The sequence below is a fragment of the Pongo pygmaeus genome, chromosome 2 (genome assembly GCF_028885625.2).
Source record: "Pongo pygmaeus isolate AG05252 chromosome 2, NHGRI_mPonPyg2-v2.0_pri, whole genome shotgun sequence".
Lineage (NCBI taxonomy): Eukaryota > Metazoa > Chordata > Mammalia > Primates > Hominidae > Pongo > Pongo pygmaeus.
This window is the reverse complement of record NC_085930.1, coordinates 200604913-200631475: the sequence shown is the minus strand read 5'-3', so window position 1 is coordinate 200631475 and position 26563 is coordinate 200604913. Positions and strand designations below refer to the sequence as shown.

Here is a 26563-nt window from a genome sequence, read left to right as displayed (position 1 = left end):
AAGAAGAGATGGAATACAAAGTTTTTCATATATATGAGTTAAAATTTCAGAGAACTAAATTTTTGTCAATAAATACTAATAAATGTTCCATTGCCCAGGGGCTTCGGAAAGCCTTGCTAAGGAGGCAAAAGCAGAGGAAGTGTTAAAGAATGCTATCTAGGCCACTCTCCCCAGGAGGGCTGAGAAATGCAAAACCTCTACAGTCCATCTAGTCAGAATACCATATTTCAATTGCTCCAAGTGTTTCTTTTTTTAAAATACTTTATGGTTGTGCTTTTCTTGAAGAATACAAAAAGCAAAGGCTCTGTCCTTCAAAATATCATACACTAATGCAACAAAAATCTATTTCTCATATTCTTTTATTCTGCGTTGCATCCAAACATTGTTTTACTTTGATCATTCATCTCCATAAAATTTGAATTGCTAAATAAGGCCTACTCCCTAGATACCAAACTCCATACCTAACAAAATGGCAGTTTACAAAGCTCTTAGATACTATATCCCAAGAAGTATATGCAGCATAGAGGTGGCCAATATTCAGAAGCTACATTTTCTTTTACTGCCCAAGTGATCACGAATAACCAAAACATTTGAAATGAATTAAAATTACTTATGGTCAGAAATGCACTTGAGGATAAATCCCAGGAATGCAAACACAGGAGAAAAAAAATAAGTGTAGAATTCATTCTGTATCACCCATTAATATTTGCTATAGTGAGTCCATTTTCAAGGCAGATTCCTAGGTTTTTAATGCTTGTAATGAAAACCTGGGGAGGGGAAGAAAAAAGGAAACACAATTAAGGAAAAACCTTTGAAACTCAGACAGCTTTCTCTCCCTGCCCAAGTAAAATAACTTTATTTCTATACATTTCTAATAGTACTTTAATCTTGATTGTGACATATATACAGAATCAATGTGTTAGTTTAGTATTATGCATCACATGTATGTCAAAGACAGTAAGGTACTCCCCAAAAGGTGATACATGTAGTTTGAGAAAGAAAAATATGAGCTACTTCGTTAAATCGGGAACAGTGACAATGCCACCAACTGATGGAAGTTGAGGTGGGATGTGTTGATGAAGATGTTTATAATGTCCAACTAACCTCATTTTTAAATAATGCCTTTTTGTCTTTTTCTCAGTATTGGATGCAAGTCAGACTGCGGGGGAGGGAAACTTTCTTAAAAATGAAAATGCTTGACAACCCCCATCCACAGATTCTGATTTAAGTAGTCTAGATTGTCATTTGTGCGATGGTATTTTTAAATGACAGCAGAAAATGTAATTTAAAGATATTTTGGGACATTATTATTGACTTGGAAATGAATAACAATATCATCTAAGTCTTCAAAAATCATAACAAATAAACAGCATCAATTAATGAGATCTAATATATTTGCAAAGTCTACTGCACTGTGCAAACTTCTTTCACATATTTAATCTTTTATGATCCTGACAACTCTGACACTTTCTATTTAGACTGCCTCCATTTTGCAGATGAGGAAATTAATATAAGAAACTACCTTTTCACCATTTCATTTTACAGCTCTCATAAAAATGTACATAAGTGAACGCAGATCCTTGCAAGAGCAAATATGTTCCTCTGTCAGAGGCGTTTGAACCAGAGCGACTCCATCTTTAATAGGGGCTGGATAAAATAAGCCTGAGACCTACTGGACTCCATTCTCAGGAGGTTACGCATTCTAGGTCCACAGGATGAGTTAAGGGGTCGCCACAACACACAGGTCCTGAAGACCTTGCTGATAAAATAGGCTGTGGTAAAGAAGCTGGCCAAAACCAAGATGGTGACAAATTTGAACTTTAGTTGTCCTCACTGCTCATTATATGTTAACTATAATGCATTAGCATGCTAAAAGACACTCCCACCAGAGCCATGACAGGTTACAGATGCCATGGGAACATCAGAAGTTACCCTATAAGGTCTATAAAGGGGAGGAACCCTCAGTTCCAGGATTTGCCCGCCCCTTTCCCAGAAAACTCATGAATAATATACCCCTTGTATTAATCAGCATACGCTCAAATAACCACAAAAATGGGCAACCAGTAGCCCACACTGCTGCTCTGCCTATGCAGCAGCCATTCTTTATTCCTTTACTTTCTTAATAAACTTGCTTCTACCACTTTATTCTATGGATTTCCCTAGAATTCTTTCTTACACGAGATCCAAGAACCTTCTCTTGGAGTCTGAATCGGGACCCCTTTCTGGTAACACATTTTAAAGTTTTCGTCCAATTGAGGTATCCCTATTTTTTCTTTATGCTTTGTTCCATTTTTCTTTTGCATAAAAGTTATGTGGGAGGTGTGCATGCATATTTTAAATCTAATTAATAAGAGTCATGGGCAGATAGGAAACAAGAGCCACTACAGAAAATGCAGTCCTACAGATCTAAATGGAGGTCACCATCACCTTTTAAGAATCTGATGAAAGAGCTGGGTGCAGTGGCTCATGCCTGTAATCCCAGCACTTTGGGAGGTGAAGGCAGAGGGATTACTTGAGTCTAGCCTGGGGTGACATGGTAAAACCTCATCTCTACAAAAAATACAGAAATTAGCCAAATGTGGTGGCACATGTCTGTAATCCCAGCTACTTGGGAGGCTGAGATGGAAGGATCACTTGAACCCAGGTGGCGGAGGCTGCAGAGAGCCGAGATCATGCCATTGCATTTCAGCCTGGGCGACAGAGTGAGACTCTGTCTCAAAACAAAAAAAAAACAACAAAAAAAGTGAATCTGATGAAAGCTTCGCGCTCTCTCTCGAGGAAAATGTAAATACACAGAATATCTTACATAAAATTTAGGGTGTTCTGTTTTCTGTTTTGTTACTGTTTTAATAAATGAGGAGTTCTATAACAATGTGCTGACAGAATAACTTATTTTTCCACTCTAGTAGAACACAGAATTTGATTTTTCCACTACAACATGAGGCTTATATAAAAAAAGAAGATCCTAAACTTGACCATACATACACTTCTTACCTTTATGAGAGGACTCTGATTTTGAGAAATGCCGTATGGAACTCTGCTGGTTTGTAAAATGAGTGTAATCCAAATCTTCACCATCTGTCATGATAGGTGGTGGCGGCCTAAAAGGAAGCCAGAATTTAAAGGGGCATTCTAGTAACGCTTACTACAACTCTACCTCTTATTGGATTGCAAGCTAAAAACATTTTCTCCTGAAATGAAAAGCCAAAATGCTTCAGAATTCACACTGTAGTTCCTGGACAGTTACATGGCCTTGAATAAATTATTTATCTTCCCATTCCTTTGTTTTGATGTCATAATTCAATACAAACAATTATCTCCTCAACAACTAATACATGTTAGGAACAGTGCTAAATAAACAAAGATTAGTGAGATGTGACTACTGCCATTTATAAGAAATAAACTTTGTTTTGGTAGGTCTTACCAAGTCAAAGAAAAAATAAGAGAAGAACAGAAAAGAAGAAAATAATAAAGCCAAGGAAGAAAGGAAAGGAAAAAAAGAAAAGAGGAAGGGTAAGAGACAGAAAGGAGTGAGGAAACAGAAACAAATTTCATGAGCAAAGTTCCTTTATCCACTAGGTGGCAAAACAGATCTTAATACATTTGCAACTTCTATGTAATACATTTGCAACTTTTTATGTCAAAAAAGTAAAAAAAATATATAATTTTTACTAAACTTTTTATTAATTACTTAACATAGATTTATGCAAACATGCGGCACTGAAGCAGAAAACCTCTCATTCTTTATCTCCCAGAGGTGTACTCAAAGTTTGCACTGAAGGATAGCACCAGATTAAGATTTATCAAATATAACCATACTGTAGGCCATTTTGCACATTTATATGTAAAATCTAGAAGGCATAAGTATTCTGAAGTTTGTAAAGTTATAGTTGGTTTGGTACAATGGGCTCTGTCATGTAAAAATAAAAGCAAGTGTTTTCAAATTTTTTGTCTTGTCGCCAAGCAATAAATCTTTCCCTGGGTATTCAGCATCCAGAAGAGGTCAGCATGGGATATAAACTGGTATATGTGCTGAGGACTATGCTACAGGTTCTACATAGATTACCTCAATTAACTTTCAGAACAAGTCTGTATGCTAACTATCATATACATATTTCAGAGTCAGATTAGGTTAGATGAGGTAAATAATCTGTCCATTTTCACACAGCTGTTAAGTGGCAGACCCAGGCCTCAAACTCAACTGGATTTCAAAACCAGTGTTCTTAACTACTCTACTACATAGGTGTGTATTTTTATCAGGAGCAGCATCATCTGTATACAAGACTATATGTATATATGTGTGTTTATATATATGCATTTGCATATTTTCATAAGTATACTTTCATATGTATTGTACTTATACTTTCAAATATCATTTCATGCATTTGTTATATATATATATAAGTAATGGAAACATAGTGAATAATACATTTTTTCTAATTTTTATTTTTAAATCATTTGTTTACCAATATTGGAAATTAAATAGTGTTTTTCTCAAATACCTGATATTTATAACACTTTAATAAACAATGTAAGACTTGGTAGAAAAATTAAGACAAGTCAATCTGACTCTAGGATTAAAGAACTTAGCTTCAAAAAGCAAACAAGTGGCTTAAGAAGTGACTCAGGCCCAAGAAAACAGGGTTAGTAGTTAAAAGTGACCCAGTCTGTTCTTTTCTTTTATTAATGTCATTAGGCAGTCAAAAATCAGAAAGACAGAAGTTGAGTGGGACTCACAAAAACAATCCATGGTTAGTGCCTCACCATCAACTCATCAAGGAAAAGTATGCTAAAGTTATGAAACAAAGCACAGGATGCCCACAAGTTTTCTAGCATGTCCATGTAAGGATAAATCAATCTAGAATGCCTTCAGTGCTCTTAACGGTACTGTTCTGTTTAGTTTCAGCTTACATAGAGAACAAATCTTGGCTTACTGCTGCCAGGAGTCCTACACCAAATTATTTTGTTATACCGGAGACAATTGTTTTAAAGTTAAAGCATATATATCCAAGTTAGAAAAATCTTATTAACCAACACTTTGTTGTATAGTTTTATTGTATTGATTGCCTGTTTCCTATCATTCTCATGAAATCATTTACATCTTTAACTTAGTGATACAGCCAAACACCTTTTATAATTCACTTCAAAATTCACTTCTTTAAGAAACCCTCCTAGACACTTAAACCAGGATGTCTCCCTATGTTCTTATCATCTTGTACTTTTCATCCATAGCACTTAACACAATCATAATAGTTATTTGGATAATTATTTGTTTAGATTATAAACTCATGAGAACATGACAGAGTTCATTCTTGTTGACTGATGTGCACCCCAATTATGTGTGAGCAATTATTAGGGTGCTCAATAAATACTTGATGAATGAATAAATGGAGACAAACGTATTTCACATTAATAAGAATGCACAAGGAATAAAATGAGATTTAGAAAATATTTAATTTTCCTAAGGAAAAAATGCAAGTAGAATAACAGATAATATTACCAGTATAATATTCTGTAGTTAAAACAATTTGGAACATGGGTTGAAATTTTTTCCAGTTACAAGAGTTAGAATTCAGATTGCTATGTGATCCTCTATTTCCTCAAACAGTAGAAAACTTCTTTCAACAGTGTTTTGTAGTACTCCTCATAGAGATCTTTCACCTCCTTGGTTAGAAGTATTCCTAAGTATTTTGTGTGTGTGGTTATCGTAGATTGGACTGAGTTCTTGATTTGATTCTCAGCTTGAACCTTACTGGAATATAGAAATGCTACTGATTTTTGTACATGGATTTTGTTTCCTGAGACTATGCTTAAGTTGTTTATCAAGTCTAGGAGATCATAGGGGACACAAATAAATGGAAAAGCACTCTATGCTCGTGGGTTGGAAGAATCTATATTATTAAAATGTCCAGGTAAGGCGCGGTAGCTCACGCCTGTAATCCCAGCACTTTGAGAGGCTGAAGCCGGCAGATCACCTGAGGTCAGGAACTCAAGACCAGCTTTGCCAAGATGGTGAAACCCCATCTCTACTAAGTATACAAAAATTAGCTGGGCATGGTGGTGGGTGCCTGTAATCCCAGCTACTCGGCAGGCTGAGGCAGGAGAATCGCTTGAACCCAGGAGGCATAGGTTGCAGTGAGCCGAGGTCGCGCCACTGCACTCCAGCCTGGGTGGCAGAGTGAGACTCCGTCTCAAAAAAAAAAAATGCCCATACGAAACAAAGCAATCCACAGATGCAACAAATTCTTATCAAATTACCAACGTCACTTTTTGCAGATTTAAAATAAACTATTTAATTCACATGGAACCAAAAAAAGAGCCACATAGCCGAGGCAATCCTAAGCAATAAGAACAAAGGGAGGCATGACATTACCAGACTTCAAACTATACAAGGCTACAGTAACCAAAAAAGCATGGCATTGGTACAAAACCTGACACACAGACCAACGTAACAGAGTAGAGATCCCTTGAAATAAAGCTGCACACCTACAACCAAGGGATTTTTGACAAAGTTGACAAAAATAAACAATAGGGAAAGGACACCTTATTCAAAAAATGGTGCTGGGAAAACTGGCTGACCATATGCAGAAGAATGAAACTGGACCCATACCTCTCACCATATATAAAAAATTCAAGACCTTAAACTACAAAAATTTTAGAAGAAAACCAAGGAAATACTCTTCTCAACATTGGCCAAGGCAAATAATTTATGAAGACCCCAAAAACAAATATAACAAAATCAAAAACAGACAAATGGGACTTAATTAAACTAAAGATTTCTGCAAAGCAAAAGAAACTACAAACAGACTAAAGAGACAACCTACAGAATGGGAGAAAATATTTGCAAATTATGCATCCAACAAAGGATTAATATCTGGACTCTTTAGGGAAGTTAAACAAATGAACAAGGAAAAAACAACCCTATTAAAAAGTGAGCAAAAATACGAACAGACACTTCTCAAAAGAAATACGAGCAGCCAAAAAACATGAAAAATGCTCAACATAACTCATTATCAGAGACACAAATCAAAACCAAAATGAGATACTATCTGACAACAATTAGAATGGCTATTAAAAAGTCAAACAATAACAGCTGTTAGCATGGATACAGAGAAAGGGGAACACCACCTTTACACTGTTGATGGGAACTCAGATTAGTTCAATCCCTCTGGAAAGCAGTTTGGAGACTTCTCAAAGAACTAAAAATAGAGCTACCATTACCCTGGCAATTCCATTACTAGGTATATACCCAAAAGAAAATAAATCAGTCTATCAAAAAGACACATGAACTCGTATGTTCATCGCAGCACTCTTCACAATAGCAAAGACATGGAATCAACCAAAATGCCCATCGACAGTTAATTAAAGAAAATGTGGTACATATACACTATAGACTACTACACAGCCACAAAAAAGAATGAAATCATATCATTTGCTGCAACATGGATGCCTCTGGAGGGCATTATCCTATGTGAATTAACACAGAAACAGAAAACTGAATATTGCATGTTCTCACTTATAAGTGGGAGCTAAATCCTGGGTTCACATGGACTTAAAGATGTGAAAAACAGACATTGGGAACTCCAAAAGGAGGGAGGGAGGCAAGGGCTGAGAAACTTCCTACCGGGTACTCTGTTCACTATCTGGGTGACAAAATCAATACAAGTACAAACCTCAGTACCACACAATATACCCTTGTAAAAAAAACCTACACATGTATCCCCAGAATCTAAAATAAAAATGGCAATTTTTGAAAAATAACAACAACAAAAGTTAAACACACATACACAAAGAGTAGAAAATTCTGTAACAAAGAAATTGGATTTTTGACCATAAGTATTACAAGCTCTACATGAGAATTTGTGTCTCCTCTACTACTACTATTACTACACTTCAGTAATAAACATCTTGACCTAGGAAGTGCCTGTTTTTCAATCCTTGAAACCAAATCTTTCCGTATAGCTAGCTAAACTTTCCCATCATGATTAAATGTGAAAGAGGAAAACCACAGATTCTAACCAGAAAGTATACATTCTGATATTAGTTGTGCAAGGTATCTACATATGCAAGATATATAAGCTTTAACTTTTAACTATGAAAATACAGGTTTCATAAAATTCTTCATTTTTTGTCATATATACAATCCTGCTAAAATGACATTTAAAGACAAGTGTTCCTCTAAGGTAAAAACAAAAATTTCTATTCTACTAGCCCTAAGTCACTTTTCATTCATTTATAATAGCCATTTTTAATACAGGATCATTTGATTATTCACTCTTTCAGTATGCCAAATATTTCTAAAGTATCTATTACATTCCAAAAACTTGTTTTCAGACTTTAATAAACTTTCTAAAGAAATCATCCAATACTGTTCCATCATATATGCTGTCAATGGTATTAGTATTCTAAAGGCGCCAAGGATTTGAAGACTGCAGAATAAGCCTAAAGATGATTTAAATTCATTTGACTAAAAAAAGGATAATAATCCAGATGTATTTACTTACTGAGAACAGATTAGCTGCTGCTTCTTTTACTTGGATACTTTGGGAATGTACTAACCTATAGAGTTCTAAGAAAATGTTTGGCATGTGCTTAACCAAAAGCTACAACAGAAACAGATTTTATATAACTAGACAGAATATGCCACTATTCTTCTCAGGGCAATAAAACCCAACGTAAATTTCTGAAGGATTATCTTCTGAAAGCAAATGAGTTTTAAAATAGAGGATTACTTTTTAAGGACATTAAATACATTCACTTGAAGAAAACAAGTCTAGGAGCTTTAGTGTGGGCATGAGTAGCAACAACAGTGTCAATTATTCAATGAAATAAACGTTATGTTTCAAGAATTAATAATCAAGAATAAAATTCAAATATGAATAATTCAGAGTTTTCAAAATTTTAAACTTAGTGTTACTTTTTTGTCTTGTTTTTAATATTTTTTTCTTCACATTCCAATCATGTTTTCTTTCGAAAGGCAACAAAAAGCAATTAAAAAAAAAAGAGGTTACTTCCTCAGAGACTTAAATGTTGACAACTTGAGGTAGAAAGACAGCAGCTGCTCCATAACTATTATGCACGACTGTTTGAGATAAATCAGAAAGTATGTACACCATAGCCACAGCTATTTGTTGAGTGGGATTTAGACAGTCTGCAAGGATTCAAGATTTTGTCAAGGACACTGAGACTCAGAAAGAAATGAGTTTGAGCATGTGCAAATGGCATGCACACATCAGTGTGGCTATAAAACCCGGTAAAAATTTAAAACTAAATCACTCTCATTCCCCAAGCTGAAAGCATAAATTCAGTGAATGCAGAGGTAAGAATCAGTCCTAACAAAAAGTATATTCTTCCTTATCCACCCCAACTTTTGTAAAATGCTGATTTGATGTGCACAACTCAATCTAGGACTGGAAATAAAGTTCTAAAAATAACCCTGAATGTCTTGACACTACCTCACAAATGCAGATTTTTGGATCTCCTCTCCAAAAAAACATATACTCTTCTTAGGGAACTGACATCTCCTTACTCACCCCAAAATCAACTTCCTCATTTTCCTTTTCAGGTGTCAGCTTACCGTGCTGGCCTTTCATTCTTAGAATGGTGAGGTTCATCACTCTCTTTTGACTTCGAATTTGCTGCTTTAGCTGTTTTTGGCTATGGACAAAAATACAAACAAACAAACAAAAATAACACACACATACAATCCAGAATCATCAAACAAAGGGAAAGATTAAGTTTAAAGTATGTTTATCATGCCAAGCTCTTCCTTAGTAATTTCAGATTAATTATATTTAGTTGAGCAACATAAAATATTTTTATATATAGCCACTCCAGAGGTAAAAAATTTATAGCTGCAAAGGTAGGCTTTGGGCTTACATGGAAGGTGTAATTTAGCCCACTCATCTGAAAGCCTTAGAGCAGCCAGAGGAATGGGCTAAACACACAGGAACATGCTTCCCCAGATGGGTGTGCTTGGCCACTGATTATTAACATAATAGCTACACAGTAATTGATAAGAACCAGTGGACGCCCAGAGTCTATGGAATCCAGGTTTGTGCACTCAAACTCATTTCCGCACACCTGTCTTAGGCTGATTTCCAGCCAGTAAACTAAGGCACATTCAAGTCAACTTTTCCAAGACAGGAACTGTATCAGTACCAGTTATAAAATAAAAATTACAGAAGTCATGATGATACTTGCTAGAGATGTGGCCATTGCCTTCTGACACGCTTGATTTCTAATCCTTAAATACTTATCCTTTCCTAGTTAAGGTAGCAAAGAATCTGAGAAACTCCTGGGCAATTATTTGCGGCTTAATTTATTTAACAGCAGTATTTAGGAATCCTTGACTAAAAGTGTGTTAGAAAAAATCCTGAATTACTGAGTTAGTTAAGAGAGAGCTAAATATACATAATTAATATGAGAATAATACATTCATTGTTTTGAGACTAACTCGTGGGTAACTGAGCAACAGGAAAGAGTACAGCAATACTATTAGCAGGGTTTCTACACCTTCTTTTTCCTCACAACCATTACAGAGACTGTGAGGTGGGACCAGAAACCCAATGGAGGATTGTTCAAGAGAGACCAGTGCTAAACACCAACTGTATAAGGAATACACAACCTAGGTTTCATCCTTCTGGGCCTAAACTCCCTCCCTAAAAACCCTGTATTGTATGAATTCTCTCCCTATTCCTCTGCTCTTTTTCCACCTAGCTTGACCTTCTATTTGTTAGCTGTCTACACTTTGTCTTCCTCTCTACATTATACACTACTATCAGGAAAAATGTCTTTGTCTTTCCATGGAGGTCCAAAGTGTTGTCTTGTGCGCTGTCACTGATGAATAAAGTCTGCTAAACTGGAACTCGCAATTACCGCAGCAAAATGAATTGCAGTAACTGCTTATTTTGTCTACAATTTCTGATCAACGAGGGGAAAGATAACAGTCCAAACTCATGCTAGATAGGTCTTGCACTGTGACATAAATAATAATTGTTGGTGATAAGCATGTATCTTTCAGTCTGCCACAAACCATATTACATCAAAGGAAAGAGAAACGGGTACATGACAGAGATGAAAGATAATGTAAGCACAAAGAAAGTAGAGACGGGAAGAGAAGTTCATTGTGGAAAATATGAAAGCATGTGAAAATATGAAAGCATGTGAAAATGCTACATTCTTCTATAATCAAAGTCCTGTATATGAAAACTAAGACTGTTCATGACCAGAAGCACTTGCATTTCACTCGGTCTTAAAGGGAACAGAGTGAGTTTTCAATCTTAGCAGTAACTTTTTACATGTTTTCAAAAATTCAGTGATTTTTCATGGTGATGGAATCTTCACAGATCAGATTCACATATGCAATACAGATAATTTATATATTCATATATCCTAAATATATTTGCAGAACTTAACTTAAAAGCAGAGTCCCCTTTTCATTTCTAATTTTATTTCTAATTAGAAAACAAACAAAACACACTCTACCTTCCACTCAGGGTCTTGCTTTCTTTTGTCCAAAGATGATTTCTCCCGCTCCTTGGCTTTTTTGTAAGCTTTCTTTTCTTCAGCCATTAGAAGTCGAGCGATTTCCTAAACAAAATACAGTCAATATCATTAACTGCAGAGTTGCAGATAGAAATATACTAGGATATTTCCAAAGAATATCAGCTAAACTCATTAACTTACTTCATCCTGAGCTACTTGAGCGGCTCTCATGTCCACCTGGGTAGCCTATGATATTGAAAATACAAAAACAAAGAATTTAATTGGAATCTATGTTGTGCATTTTCACTATCTTGTACAAAATAAGCTGGTTTTTGAAAATAATTGTGACTCATGTTCCTGAGGTTGATAATCAGTTGGTATGCTTTCACCAGCCAGAGCAGGAGCTCTTTTTATCAAATCCTACAGCAGGGTCATGGAGAACAATCATGGAGATGGAGAAATGGAGTTATGGACTTCGTTGTTAATGCTTACTCCCTAAGCAAAAGTGGATACTCTATTCCTATTGTCTTGATTTTTCCACTCATAAAAAAAGGTTTCTCAATTGACAGAGGACTATTAATGTAATTTCAAGATGGACTAAATTCACAAAAAAAAATACGCATCAATATATCTAAACTTTTGCCTTAAAATTTGCTCACCAAAAGTTCTTCTTCTTGCAGTTTTCTGGCAATTTCAGCATCATACCATTCCTGATCCCTGTGGGCCATTCGTGATGGAGTAGATACAGCTTCTTTCGTCACTCTTGGCTTCATTCCTTTAAAAAAAAAAAACTCAATGTAATAAAACAACTGATGTTTTCTGAAAAGTTACAAAATTTAAGATAAAGGAGATTTTTCTTTAGTAGCTAACAATGACAATACTACCTCTACTCCAGAATACAGTGTGGGGTGCATTAAAAATATTTTTGCCCTAGGAATAGAAGTGGCAATGTAGATAATGCATACATTTAAACAAAGATATCTAACCAAGCCTGCCTGGTAAAAAGTCCCCTCTCACATAGTTTCTGCAACAGCAGAAAATTATGTAAGAAGTTGCAAGTGAGGCCCTGGAAAAATACAAAGTGAAAAAAAAGTCACTGAAAATAAAAATAATTTAAAGAAAAGCAAATTACAGAGTCAGAGTTTAAAAGAGGCTAAGCTGTCAAGGCTGGAGGAGAGAAGCTTCTTTCTAATTATCTCAGCCTGCATACTTACTACTTCAGAGGGAGCAGAAACAGCAGCACCTGGTAGTCATGTGGGAATACCTGTTAGGCAAGCAGTGGCCCTGCCATGGCTTTTGCTCTGAGAGTAAATGAACCCACTAGCTTTAGATCTTCCCCACAGCTTTGATCAGACTGATGGCACTGTGACATCTTAGGGAAAATATAACTAGAGCTATATTGACAGCACAATGACCAGAGTTCTATTCCAATTTATTCGTATAAAGCAATTCTGGCTTTAAACTTTTACTTGACAGTGTGAGTGTATTATATTCAGAATTAATAAGAATTTTGAATACAGTGAACAAGATTACTCATCTGAAATAGTTCATTTCAGTAAATTAACTATTCGGAGGAGAAAGAAAATGTACTCCTGATTGTCTCTTTATGCCAGGGGTTGTCAACCAGGGCTATATATTCGAATCACATGAGGGTGCTTTGAATACATATAAAAATATTTGCCCCAACCCCCACAGATTCTAAATTAAGTAGCCTGGGTGTGCCCCGTCCTTGAGTAAGTTTGTTTTAAATCTCCCCAGTTCATTCTTACTTGCAATTAATATTGGCATCACCTGTTTAGTGTATTATGTCCATTAAAATTACTGTAAATTAAAATGATCTTTGTCAAAATCCCTCACCACACTTGACTCACTTGCTGTTAATTTTATAAAAAATAAAATACAAGTAAACATTGGGCAAATGATGAGAATGTAAGTATTTTGTGAAGCCTATCTTTGTACAACTTTCAACCTGGCTTCTGCGGCTTCCCCCCACAGACTCATACACATCTGTATTTCCTACAAAGAAAGTCTAGTAAACATGGCTTTCTTAGCTTCAGACCTAATAGAACCTGATTGCACAGACCACTTCAAATGATCTCTAGAGCCACTAAGGCTTATGCTGGGCTGGGCTTAATCTAGATTTCTGAGTGGTTTGGGACAGCAAAAAAAAAAAAAAAAACAGTGGCATAGTCCTAAGAGTGGACCATCTGAAACAGAATATAAATCTCCCTGAGTTATTTAGCTTAGTCATAACTAGGAAGGCAGATTTCAGAGAAAATGAAATTAGATAAGGAACTCAGTACTGGGCAATGTCAGTAGACAAGATAGTCTGCTATATAAACCATGTTCCAATCTATAGAAAAAATGATACTTCAGTAAGCAGCCCAAAGCTTAATTAAGGATGACGGAACATGCCTAGCTCCTTCACTTTTGCCATACAGTGAAATAATACAGTGGGATGTGCTCAAATTTCAAGAGACCAAATTTTCTCCACTATTACGCCTCCTAAAGTACACCACAGAATTAGCCAAGAAGATTTTTCACTTTCAGTTTTATTAAGGACACATTGTTTTAAATTCTACCAAAGACAATATTCCATTGAATCGTCTAATTGGTTTGACAGGGTGATAAGACTGTAACCTCTGGCAGTTAAAAAGAGAATGATGACTTAGTAAGAGTCAGAATCTGAGGTAATATCTGTCAGTTCCAAATATTTAGAGGGGAAACGGTTTGTTTAAACCCCTGACGTATCATTGGAATCTGTAAATCTCATTAAGTAGAAAATTCCCACAGCTTGGAATACTAAATTTCTGCATTGTCAGGATGCCCATTCTCTGCAGTGTCCTCTGGACCCAAGGTGACAAAAATTTTTGTAAGGATACAGAAAAAGAACTCACAGTGCAGTGTAAGGCCGTCATTAAACAAAGATGTCCAAAAATTTTTTGAAGGAAATTAACAGACTAGCTTCCCTCATCTCAGTATCCTAAACAGACTCTAGAAACTAGCTTTCAAAAAATTGGGTGAGTGGTATTTTCAAGTTCCATATATATCTTAATTTAACACTTCCTTGTCTTTTTCTGTTCATCATCCTTCAGATGGACAACACAAGAACATCCCTAAATGAACACAAAACTTCAGCCTTAAATAAATTTACAGAATAAAATTGTTGAAAGTACTGATATTCAAGATAAATTTATTCTGAGCTTGAAATAAGGTAAAATGATAGATTCTTTTTGATATCATGTAAGAGTATTTGTAATAAGCCAGTCTGACATTTAGGGAATGCCACAGTATATCTGACTAACAATTCACAGCAGAACAGTGCAGATATTTTATGGCCCTGCGAGTCTAGAAGTTAACCTGCAGAAAATGATAAGCGGTTAAGAATTTATAGTCCAATAGAGAAGTAACTCTGAAAGGTTAAGTACCCATTGCCCTGTAGAAAGTTATCTTATCCTTAATTTAAAATTTTATTTTGCACTCCCTTTCAACTGATTCTATTAATGCTGCTCTGCAAATGCTCTTAGAACCAGCTCCTTGTCACCCTGCTAGTTTCTTCATTATTAAGTTAAATATCACTTTGGCCTGTCCTAACAACTTTAAGAATTGTGCTTTTACAACAGCAAGAATAGATGCCACTACCTAGTAATTATATTTTAATGCAATCCTCTGACCTGTTCCAGGGAGTTACAAAATCAAATGCCTACAGGGGCTAGAAAGGTAAAATGTAAAAAGCAAGCTGAATATAAAATGAAAGAAAAGAAGCAGCTCATGTTGTAGTCATTTTAATATCTGCCTGATAATGTTTTTTAATCCCTTGTGCTGGCAAAATAAAAAACAAAACAAAACATTTGCAATTCCAGTAGTGGAGCCTGTGAGTCAGTGTTTAGTGTCATGCTTCCTCAGCCTATTTAAAATATCCTGGAGCATAACTAAAAGCCATAAAGCCTAACCAGCCCTCAGAGCACTCCTGAAAGTCAGATTCACAGAAGCAGAAACGTAGAGGTCAGTGTACACCATTCTTCCTCCATACTTCCCCCACGCCTTTGGAACTTGTAAACCTCAAAATGTTAGGGGTGTAACTTCCTCATAAACCCACTCAAGACAGATTATATCACACTTTCCTCTATTTTTCCGCAGCTCTTTATGTCTCCCTAACAAAGTGCATCCAGTTTGGAATTGTTTACAAGGCCATCTTTTTGGCTGAAATCCAAGCACAAAGCCTAAGACAAGGATATTTGTGGCAGCTACTCAGAATGGCTTCCGGAACGAAATTTTAATTTTCTGCATAACCAAGTCCTTTAATAAGAAATAACATGACGGGAAAAACCTACTTAACCTGAATCGGCAACCTAGAAACAAGTTCTCTGACCACAGATAGAGCTTGACTGGCTCCTTGGTACTACGATTCCTAGTGTTACAGCCACATGGAAAACATCACCTCAGCAGTTTATAGAAAACAGAGCCGTTACTGTGTCAACGATGGGCTTCAGGGTGAAGCCGCACGGGTGTCAGAAATTTGAGGTTTATCTATAATATTTACCTCATTCTTATATAGGCACCAAGAACTTACCTGTATTGGTACTTTAGAACACCAACTATAGCGTTAGAGCTGGAGAAAGTTACAGTATAAAAAGTAACTTAATGCAATGACTTTAAACTTTTAAGTTCCTAAGAATCCACCTCCAGGTCTAAAACATGTCCAAACTGCCAGGCCTCACTCCAGAGATGATAATACATGTGAAACCCAGACATTTCCATTTTTAGTTAACAGCTGATTCTGATGAGAATGAACTGAGGCATATTATTTGAAAAATACTTTCTTAAAAGACTGCCTATCCAACTCCTCATTTTACAAATGAGAAAGAAAGATGAGGTCTAAAAAATATAGTATTTCCGGCTCTATTGGCCTTTTGGTTAGACAAACACTATCAAGACAGGCTCATCAGCTCTTCTGGGTTCACTGAAGTAAAACCAGAAATTCAGGAGTTTTGATTTGGTATCAGAATCTCTGATACACAGTCTCGGTAAATGAAGAACTGTATCTGGAATGGGTACCTCTAATACAACCTGGGCATGGAATAACTCTCCAAGGAATCAGTGCATTCTCACAGAAGGGAAAAGTTACAAATATTTTCCTTCTTCTTACAGATCTGAGATTAAGTGTATACCTTTTATAGTATGTTGCTCTAGGATTTATTTCAAAGTCATGAGCATGAACTGGAGAGAAAGAAAGGTTGCTTAAGATACTTATTAAATTCATTGATTTGTAGTTATATACATGATACCAGGACTTCCATCGAGACTGTCCTCTATTACCTGGGTCATGGAGGTGGAGCTGCTCCTCACTCTCTGAGAATGGAGGAGTCCTGGGCCTGTGTCTCCTTTTTCTGTGCTCACCTTGCCCATGGTCCCTCCCATATACAACTTCCTTGCAGTGAGGCCCTGCTTTTTGTGAGGACTTGGGTGAAAGTCGATCTTGGTGTCGAGACTGTTTTTCCCAATTTCGAGTCTGATGGTTTTTCTTAGTCTCCCAATCATCACATTCAGTGCTCAGAAACACTTCACCACTGACCGTGGGAAGCAGAGGTCTCCGGGGCCTCTCCTGAGTGGACCGTTTCCTTTCATGCTGCTCATTGTTAATTTGGGGATTGTCCCTCCCTTTGCCCGAGCTAGAGGATGACAGGGATCTCTTTGATGAACAATGTTGTTCTGGCTCTTCCAAGTTCTCCAGTGGATGTTCTGGTTTCTCTTTCTTCTGTTTCACAGTCTTTCCATCTCTTTGGAGTCTACAAGGTCTTGAGAATCCAGAACCCAATTCCCTGGCCCTCCTTGACCCTGGTTGGTCTGAGTGGAGGCAGAGGGATGTGAAAAATAAAAATGCACATTAATTTAATGAGAGTATGAACTCACTACACAGGGGGAGTCTGGGCTCCAGTTTAACGTACTTTAAAAATGGAGAAAATTGCTTTTTCAACTTAAATTGAGAAGAGGTGATAAGCATTACTGAAACAGTTCATGCATACCTAAAGAATTCTGAGTACAGAGCCAAAATGGTAAGAAACTAAAATTAAGTGAAACAAATGTGAAAGAAGAGCTTGATCATGATTAGGTAGAGCTAACAACACTTTAATATTTGCCAATAACAAAATTATAGCCATTAAACATTAAGTTCTGTTTATAAACCAATTTGAAACTAGTGTAGAGTAAAAAGTAGAGGTTGAGGAATCTTGTAAAACAAAAAAAATTAAGCTTTGTAATTTCAGACAGAGGCTTTCAAATATTCTTACTGGAAATGCCAATAAAACTGTATCAGAATATTGCTAGTTTCTCTTGAGTTCAGAGGAATGATCCACAGATTTTTATATTCCTCTATCTGCCCACTTTATGTGGCCAAAGCAAACATACCCAGTCACTTCAGAAAATAGCCCTCTATTACAGTTCAATGTAAAAGAGGATCAAGTAGATGAGAATTTTGAGTTCATGACCCTGTTATCTGTAGATAACTCTGTTCTCAATCTTAGTTGAAACTTGGCAAAGGAAAAAAATTCAAAGGGTTGCCTTGATGGAATATATAAAAAGGAGTCGCTTCCTAAATACATGTCAAAAAACTGTATGATATCGTATTCTTTGTATAGAAATAATATATATGCTAAGTATATGTCCCCAAATTTAATATAAACTTCAAAAACAGCACAAAAATAATTCTTTTTCAGGTCTTTTTTAGGCACAAGTATAATGTGAAGACAAAGGCAGCAAATTCATATGCACTTTATAAGAATATACTGATTTTAACATTTTCTAAAACTTTTACTACGTTTTGGAAATAACAACAAAAAATCCCAATTCCATGGAAAATTGCTATGAAAGCTAAGATTCCCTGATGGAATTAACCACTTGCTGAACTGCATTTGAAAGAGCTACTGTAAGCTGATGAGATGTAAAGAAAATAAAAAACTATACGTTTTCCTTTAAACTGTTTCATTTGATATTAATCTGTTAAAGGAACAGAGCAAGAGATATGTGCTAAATGTACCAATTATGTAAGTTTCCATTAAAAACCTCAAATTGTTTCCTCTTGTGCTTTCCAAAAGAAAAGAAAGCTTGCTTCCAGACAATACTAAATTAAAATTTGTTTTCTAAACAGTCTGTAGAAGTATTTATCTTCATCATTTATGGGTAAGCTTTATTTTACATAAAATCAAAAGCAAAACAGAAGAATTACCCGGTGATAAAAACAAATTATCTACTCTTTTAAATACACTATTATTTTAAGACTATCATGACAACATGAGAATCAAGTGACTACTGCTGTAAATTTATATAATACAGACCAGCTACTTAAATGATGACCACATCCGGGGAACAATGGTTTACAGTGTTAATAAAAATGTGCTCACTCAGAGTTGCATAAATGAAGTCCACCTTCCAGCTCAAAAGAAACAAAAAGAATTGGGTTTTGACATGAATTTGTGATATTATGATTTTTAATTCCTTCTAAATAGTTAATTGATATTCATAGTTTTACTTTTAGGAAATATGCTGCAGGAATTATTACAGAGCTGTTACTACATTTTTACGGAGCTGACTGAAAAAATTTATTCTCTAATAATAAATTTGCTGTGACAGCTTTAAATCTTGGAAAGAAAAAGATAATGTGAGGAATCTATCTGAACGCTTTAAAACCTCATACAGTTGAGGATTGAGACTTGTATGTTTCTTGAGACCAAGTTATTTGGCAAATATAACTTACTCCCTCACTGCCAAAACATACATAGGTATTATGTATTGGCATACACATAATATATATAGACACACAAACACACATATTTATACACATATATATCTGCATTTTATATGAGTGCCTCCATGTTTGGCTTTCAAAATAAGATACACAAAATATTACACTATACACATATAACACTGATATATGTATAAATAAGTACTTCACCAAAATTGCATTATTTGATCTTCTCAAATCCAAATGAAGGATTTACTTTTATAATCTCCATTTTATTTAGTACATAACTTCATTAAAATTAATATTGTTCTTAGGAGGGGATAGGACTTGAACCACAGTCCTGTGACTCCAAAGACCACGACTTAAAAAAAAAAAAAATCACTAATATGACTTCAATAAGTGGCTTTGAAAGAAAAACATGGATTCACTAATAAATAATATATATCATTTGAGTTGATATAAATTTGACAAATGTTTTTATACAATTTCAAATTTGTAGAAAATCCATAATCATTCTAATAGATAATGTATTAAAATTTGAGTTAAAAATGGAAAAACTGACCATTTCTGTAATGATATACTGTGATTACTATGCAAGTAAGGCAAAAAATCAAATAGATATACAAAGGCATACAGAGAAGTATAATGAAAGAATATCCCAGATGTGTTGGAAAAAGACCACTGCAAAGACCAGAAGGATTATTTTGTAAATATGAGCTGAACTATAATATGGTTTCTGTGGAAATGCACTTGGTCTAACACAGGGGCATATTAATGAGGACTCCATGTTCAACAATACATAACCTCCCAGTAACAACACAGCTGAGGCAAGAGAAATTTCAGTATTTACATGCACATGTTCAGGAGGTCACCACTTCCTTTCCTCAAAACTCCCTCAAAGTCTGTCTCTCCCCAAAGAAACAAGCATATATGCCACTCTCTACAAATTTATCAGAGTAATTAAAATAAATATAAAATACTTTTAAAAGCTTTTATGTGTCCCTGAAAAACCACTTAATTCTTAACATAGTCTCCTCCCCTAGAGAAACAAATCAGGATGACAGTACTCTGATCAAAAAAACAGGTTTGAGTCTCAATTCAGGTTAGTATAAGGCTTTAAGAGGGGAATGCCAAAATTAATAGTTTAATGCATTTAATTCCTTGTCATCCTAATGTTTTTATAAACTGAACAGTTTAAAATAATAACGTTTACAGTGAATATACCTCCAAAGCAGAGTTTTTAAAAAAGGGAAAAACACCAGGCCACATTTCTAAGATTTAAATGGAAGGTGAAGAGTAACACTTTGCTTTCTGATCTTTAATACAGCAAAATGTGGCAATAATTTTTCTTTTTAAATGACCTAACATATAGATTCATCAGCAAAACCAACATAAAGAAAATGGCTATCAAAAAAGAGATGAGTGTTTTACATACAGAGGAAGAACACATCAAGCAATAAATTGCAAATCAGCCTGCTTACTAAAAAGGCTGAGCTCTACTGATTATGGTAAATTTGGAGCAAAAAATGTTACTGGGCAAAATTATACTCAAACTGTAATAATCCCATCATCTACATATACACTGCTTTCATTCTACTCATCAGAGAAACACATATTTACCTTTTATAATGGAATTACAGAAAAGCAGTTGATGACTGGTTTGCAAGGCCCTTCAGGATCACTGACCTGAAATTCTTGACTCTCTTAAAGTTGCCTTTAGGTTTTGTTCACTTGTGATCCTAAGTATTGGTCTTCAAGCTGAATTTCATTAAATACTGACACTTGAAACTATAGGAAATGTCTTTCCTTTGACAAGTCTTTGAGAAGGACTCGACAATACTTGCAAATACTCGTTTCCCAACACATTTTTAAGATAAAGAATCACCACAACTGCCACCACCACACCATCATCATCACCATCGCCACCCTGCAAAGCAGGCACCTGAGAAGCAAAACTGAGGGAATCATCCCCTCAGAAATCATACTATATGGTAATCAAATAGCAAAGAAAGGATCAAAAGAAAAAAATGAACATGGAAGTCTAAAAATTTAATATTGTTTGTCATCAGCAGGCTAAACCATCGGCCTATGTTTAAAAGGCAAGAAAGCACAGAACAAAGCTTTGTTACCCAGTAACTGATGCATGGTATACCTTCTTTCTTCATACCACTTTCCTGCTTCAAACAGTACTGCCCAGACTTCTTGAGAAAGGTTAAGTCCAGAGACTCATTGACCATTTTCCACACCCCATTTATGTGCTTAGATTATAATAAAGCATTCCAAGTCGCTAAAGTTTAAAAAGAATGCATGCCAATTCTTATAAAATCATATTCAAATTTTAGCCATCATGAAAGTGGCTCTGGTTGTCCAAGTAAAGAACAGATAAGGCCGGGTGCGGTGGCTCACATCTGTAATCCCAGCACTGTGGGAGGCTGATGTGGGCGGATTACTTGAGGTCAGGAGTTCAAGACCAGCCTGGCCAACATGGTGAAACCTCGCCTCTACTAAAAATACAAAAATAAGACAGGCGTGGTGGCACATGCCTGTAATTCTAGCTACTTGGGAGGCTGAGGGAGGACAACTGCTTGAGCCTTGGAGGCGGAGGTTGCAGTCAGCCCAGATAGCACCATTGCACTCCAGCCTGGGTGACAGAGCAAGACTCCATCTCAAAAAAACAAACAAACAAACAAACAAAAAAAAACACCGCATGTTCTCACTCATGGGTGGGAATTGAACAATGAGAACACATGGACACAGGAAGGGGAACATCACACACCGGGGCCTGTTGTGGGGGGTGGGGGGAGAGGGGAGGGACAGCATTAGGAGATATACCTAATGTTAAATGATGAATTAATGGGTGCAGCACACCAACACGGCACATCTATCTATATGTAACAAACGTGCACATTGTGCACATGTACCCTAAAACTTAAAGTATAATAAAAACAAAACAAAACAAAACATGAATTTATTAGATTAAAATAGAATCCTGCCACATATCTAAATGTACCCAGTGCCTGGGGATAAGAGAAACATTCCCAGGTCCCTAAGGTCACTTTATGAACAAAATTAAAGGAGTGTTTTATGGTTGAGTCTAAGGATAGAATAGATCATGATGCACGAATTGTTACCTCCATCTTCAGAATAGTAACTATCTGCATAAGCACGGGTTGCAGGGAACTCTGGAAAGTGTTTCTTTCTCTTCTTCTCTTCCTGTAACTCCTTTTCTTGCAAAAGGCGAGCTATGTCCTGCAAAGACAAGAGGAGAACGGAAATACACATTACCAAAGAACAAACAAACTCCATATGGTGGGGCTTGACATTCCATTGCCAAGTTTGTATGTGCTCTGTCCATGGCTCTCTAGACTTTCTGGCATTAATTTAATGTCTTCAAATGCCAGATGATTGCTCAACAGGAGTAGCACATGATCTAGATAAGTGAGACAGGCTTTTTTAATTGAGATTTAAATCTACCACAATATGGAAGACATTCAAAACTCAGTACTTCCTAAAGCAGGTTACACAACAGAATTTTAAAAATATGTATTTGTGGGTCCTCTTTCCAAACTGATGATTCAGTAAGTCTAGATGGGGCAGGATGTAGTAATCTACAAAACTTTGTAATTTAAAAACTTTTCACAAGAATTCTTATGGAGATTTTGATTTAGCTTTGCATTAGAATACCACTGTCTTAACTGAAAAAGAGAAACCAATCTTCCTTCTCTCTCCCACCTGTTCATCTCCAGGCAAATTTTTAGCAGTCATCAAGTGAGAGGCACTGTGAGGGACAGAATGATGAATAACATTCCATAATGTTTCCTAAAAGATTATCATCCCTTTATGAACACAAAAGTTTCATAGAAACTTTTCAAAAAAAGTAACTACAATAAAATTGTAAATGCCTCAAAAAAATTTCCACGGGAGTACAAAAGAGGGAATACTATTTTTGCTTAAAGGAATTAGTACAAGATTTTGCGTTGTGTTAGGCTTTGAACAAAGAACTGAATTCCAACAGGCAAAGTTGAAAAAGAAAACATCAGCAGAGTTATGAACATTTTAATGGGCACCTATCTAAGGTTAAATTAGAACATGAGATACGGAATGTTGTAGAAAAAGCTGAGGCTAGAAAAACAGTCTAAGGCTGGATCACAGGAACTCCTTTTAGACAATCTTAAGAAGTCTGGAGTCTGTTAAGATAGGGGATGGAGGATTACTAAAGGTTTTGAGCTGCAGAGTGACAATGTTCTGAATCTGAAGATTATTTCTATGAAAGCCCCATAAAATAGCCTGTAAACTTATACGTTCATGCATACTTTTAAGGAGAGAAGTCAATAGCTATCATCAGATTCTTAAAGGCTCATACAAATATGGGAATAATACTCACTGGTACAAATGGTAATAACAATCATTGGTAGTTTGAGGTACTTCTTTATATTTATCGTTAATAAGGAATACAAGAAGTATTAAATGTTAATGTTATAAATTTAAAGAATTTTGTTCTTCAAATTTTATGAATAGGTGTGAATGAAGAATACACTAAGATGGCAATATATGTTTCAAAAGAAAATTTAAGTGAATTAATTTTTTTCACATCTACGCAGAAACAAGCTGGATGCTCATTCTAGGTGAATTAGCAATATTTATCCATATCCTCAGCTGTTTACTATTCATCCAAATAGCTTTACAAATCTGACTTTATGCCAAATACAAACTTAAAATATACCATTAATAACTTTTAACTGACACATATATACATATTTTTTTGATAAGTAATCTATGTAAATGCCCATGCAATAGTTTCAGACACTTAAGTGAGCACTCACAAAATGTTGCAACTCAGAGTGAGAGGTAAAAGATATCATAATCCTACTTAACCCAAGTATACTTTTCGTGAATAGAACTCTGAGTTTCTAAGACTTTGATGGGAAAACTATCTCCTAAATCTGAAAGTTAAAATTAATCTCTTTTCCAGTTCAAGTCAGACATGGTTTAAAGAGACATTGGGAGAGAAATAGTCACTACTGATATGAATTTGGGGGGAACTTCAATTCTTTATCTGTACAACGGAAAGTTTGAACTATTCAATCTTAAAAAAAAGCCAAATGTCTTTGACTCCTTAATGTATCATTTTAATAAATGTGTCTACCAGGTGCCAATCCCTGTGCCAGATTCTTTAGCTTTAATATCTTACAAAGTAATGTATCAATCAGGAAGAAAGGAACGGAACAGATAGCCTATTCTCCAAAAAACTATTATTTGTTACAGAAGAATTTTCCAGATTTCTATAATGTTTACTACAGAAGCAGAAAGAAATGTAAACATTTCCTTGAACTGTATGTTTACTAAGCACCCAAAACTATATTTTCCTAAGTGGTTTGCTTTACAGTAAACAAATATTTCCCCTGCTATAACTGAGGAAAAAATATAAAGGAAAATTATCAGGTCCAACTTCCAGCAGAAATTATGAACTATGCTCCACAGACCTGGTAGACACAGCTTTATTAAAATGATAAATTAAAGAGTCAAAGACATTTGGCTTTAAGATTGAATAGTTCAAACTTTCCATTGTACAGATAAAGAATTGAAGTTCCCTCCAAAATTGGTATTAGTAGTGACTATTTCTTTCCCAGTGTCTCTTAAAACCATGTCTAACTTGAACTGTAGGAGAAAAGAGATTCATTTTAACATTCAGATTTATGGGATAGTTTTTCCATCAAAGACTTAGAAATTCAGAGTTCTATTCATAGAATTGCTTATAACTGCCCTCTTGCTACTGAATTTAGTCCTAATGGAAGCATAGTAATACACCACTCTCTCAGTGTAAAGAACCAGGAGAGAAAAAAGAATTACAGCCCTTCTTTATACTGCATTAGCTAGTCAAAGAAAGTGCTTTTAATCAAGTAAAAAAATAATAATAATCATAATATGTCATGCATCTTAGCACCCAAACCTTTCTGCTCTTCTAAGCTCTCAGCTCTTTTTTGAAAGAAAAGGTCTGCTAGGCTTGAGGAAAGAAAAGGTCTGCTAGGCTTGAGGAAAGAAAGGACAAAAATTCAATAGAAAACTGCCACCATATTATAGCTGAGGTTTAGCACAAGTCCATTCTCCTCCCAGCTTTCCAACATTACTATGCAATGAGTTTTGTTAGATAATTTCAATATAAAGTAAATTCCCCTGAAACAAGCTGAAGATGGCAATTATCACTCACAGTACTTGGGTGTAGCTAACCAGCTTAGTCACCTTTGATACAAACAATCTCCTTGGTCCTCAGCTTCCTTCCTGTTAATGATAAGTCTAGAACAGCACTTCCCAAGCCTCTTCCTGAGAACACTGGCCTCAAAATTTTATCCAAAAAAAACACACACCTTTCAATAGAAAGCACGCAGCATATCTAACTCTTTAAGATGCATATTGTTAGCACATTTTAAAACTTTAAAAGAAAAAAAAACCTGTTATCTTCCAGTAACCTATAATTTTCCAAATTTGACAGAAGCTTCTGTTCGCATTTTTTAAAAACTCAGGTAATTAATGTTCTACATAACTTGGGAAAACAAATCTAAATGAACTCTTAAGCTCTTTTGAAGTCGTTTTTAATTACATTTTAATTAATGAGATAGACTTCTGGGATAATAGGTAAAAACAACCCTGTTCCACAGAAGACTTCCTAGTAAATACATTAATTGAAATGGGAGTTTACCATTGTATCTCACCTTTCCCTTCTGTTATCCAAGCTCACCCAACTCTGGAAAATTTGAAACCATAACCATAAGGAAGGAAACAGTTAAGGATCTCTAGTATACTAGAGAAAGGTAATTTTAATGAAAACATAGATTTAGTGATTCCCTTCAGTGGGCCAGACATGTGCCCTGTGACAAATTCTTTAGCTTTAAGGAATAGTGCTATGAGCAGTAGGGGATTGATAAATATCATTAAAGTTCTTATCTTGCTTTTAGTAAAACAATTAGCATAATGTAAGAAATGACAACATGGCTTTATGAGAAGCATTAATATAAACAAGGTGCAGTGGCACCCAGAGGATCCCCACACATCTTTCCCAAGTATATGACAAGTAACTGAAACATGGTGTTGGGTTCCTTGGGGTATTTCTGTCATTTACAGGTTGAGCATCCCTAATCCAAAAATCCGAAATCTGAAATCCTCCAAAATCTGAAACTTTCTGAGGCATAGACATGATGCTCAAAGAAAATGTTCATTGGAACATTTTGGATTTTGGATTTTGGGATGCTCAACCTGTGTATGATTTATATCATTTAAATATATAAGGGATAGAGGGTTATATCATATAAATGTATAAGGGATAGAGGGTTACTTCTC

At 35.5% G+C, this 26563-nt stretch overlaps 1 protein-coding gene across 3 annotated transcripts in view; it reads right to left on the bottom strand.

Moving 5' to 3' along the window:
• Nucleotides 1-343: 343 nt before the first annotated feature.
• The window catches only part of CCDC50 (coiled-coil domain containing 50), a 62956-nt gene continuing 36736 nt past the window's right edge, over nt 344-26563 (bottom strand). The window contains exons 5-12 of one of the 3 annotated variants that reach the window (XM_054479926.2): nt 22360-22477; nt 16807-17334; nt 12147-12262; nt 11689-11733; nt 11488-11592; nt 9578-9657; nt 2995-3101; nt 344-767 (exon numbers count right to left, since the gene is read on the bottom strand). In XM_054479926.2, the coding sequence (XP_054335901.1) occupies nt 748-767; nt 2995-3101; nt 9578-9657; nt 11488-11592; nt 11689-11733; nt 12147-12262; nt 16807-17334; nt 22360-22477 (1119 nt within the window). In that variant the 3' untranslated portion in view covers nt 344-747. Of the gene's footprint in view, nt 768-2994; nt 3102-9577; nt 9658-11487; nt 11593-11688; nt 11734-12146; nt 12263-12338; nt 16708-16806; nt 17335-22359; nt 22478-26563 lie in introns of those variants that run through there. The other 2 variants (XM_054479928.2, XM_054479927.2) reach the window with 2 other exon arrangements.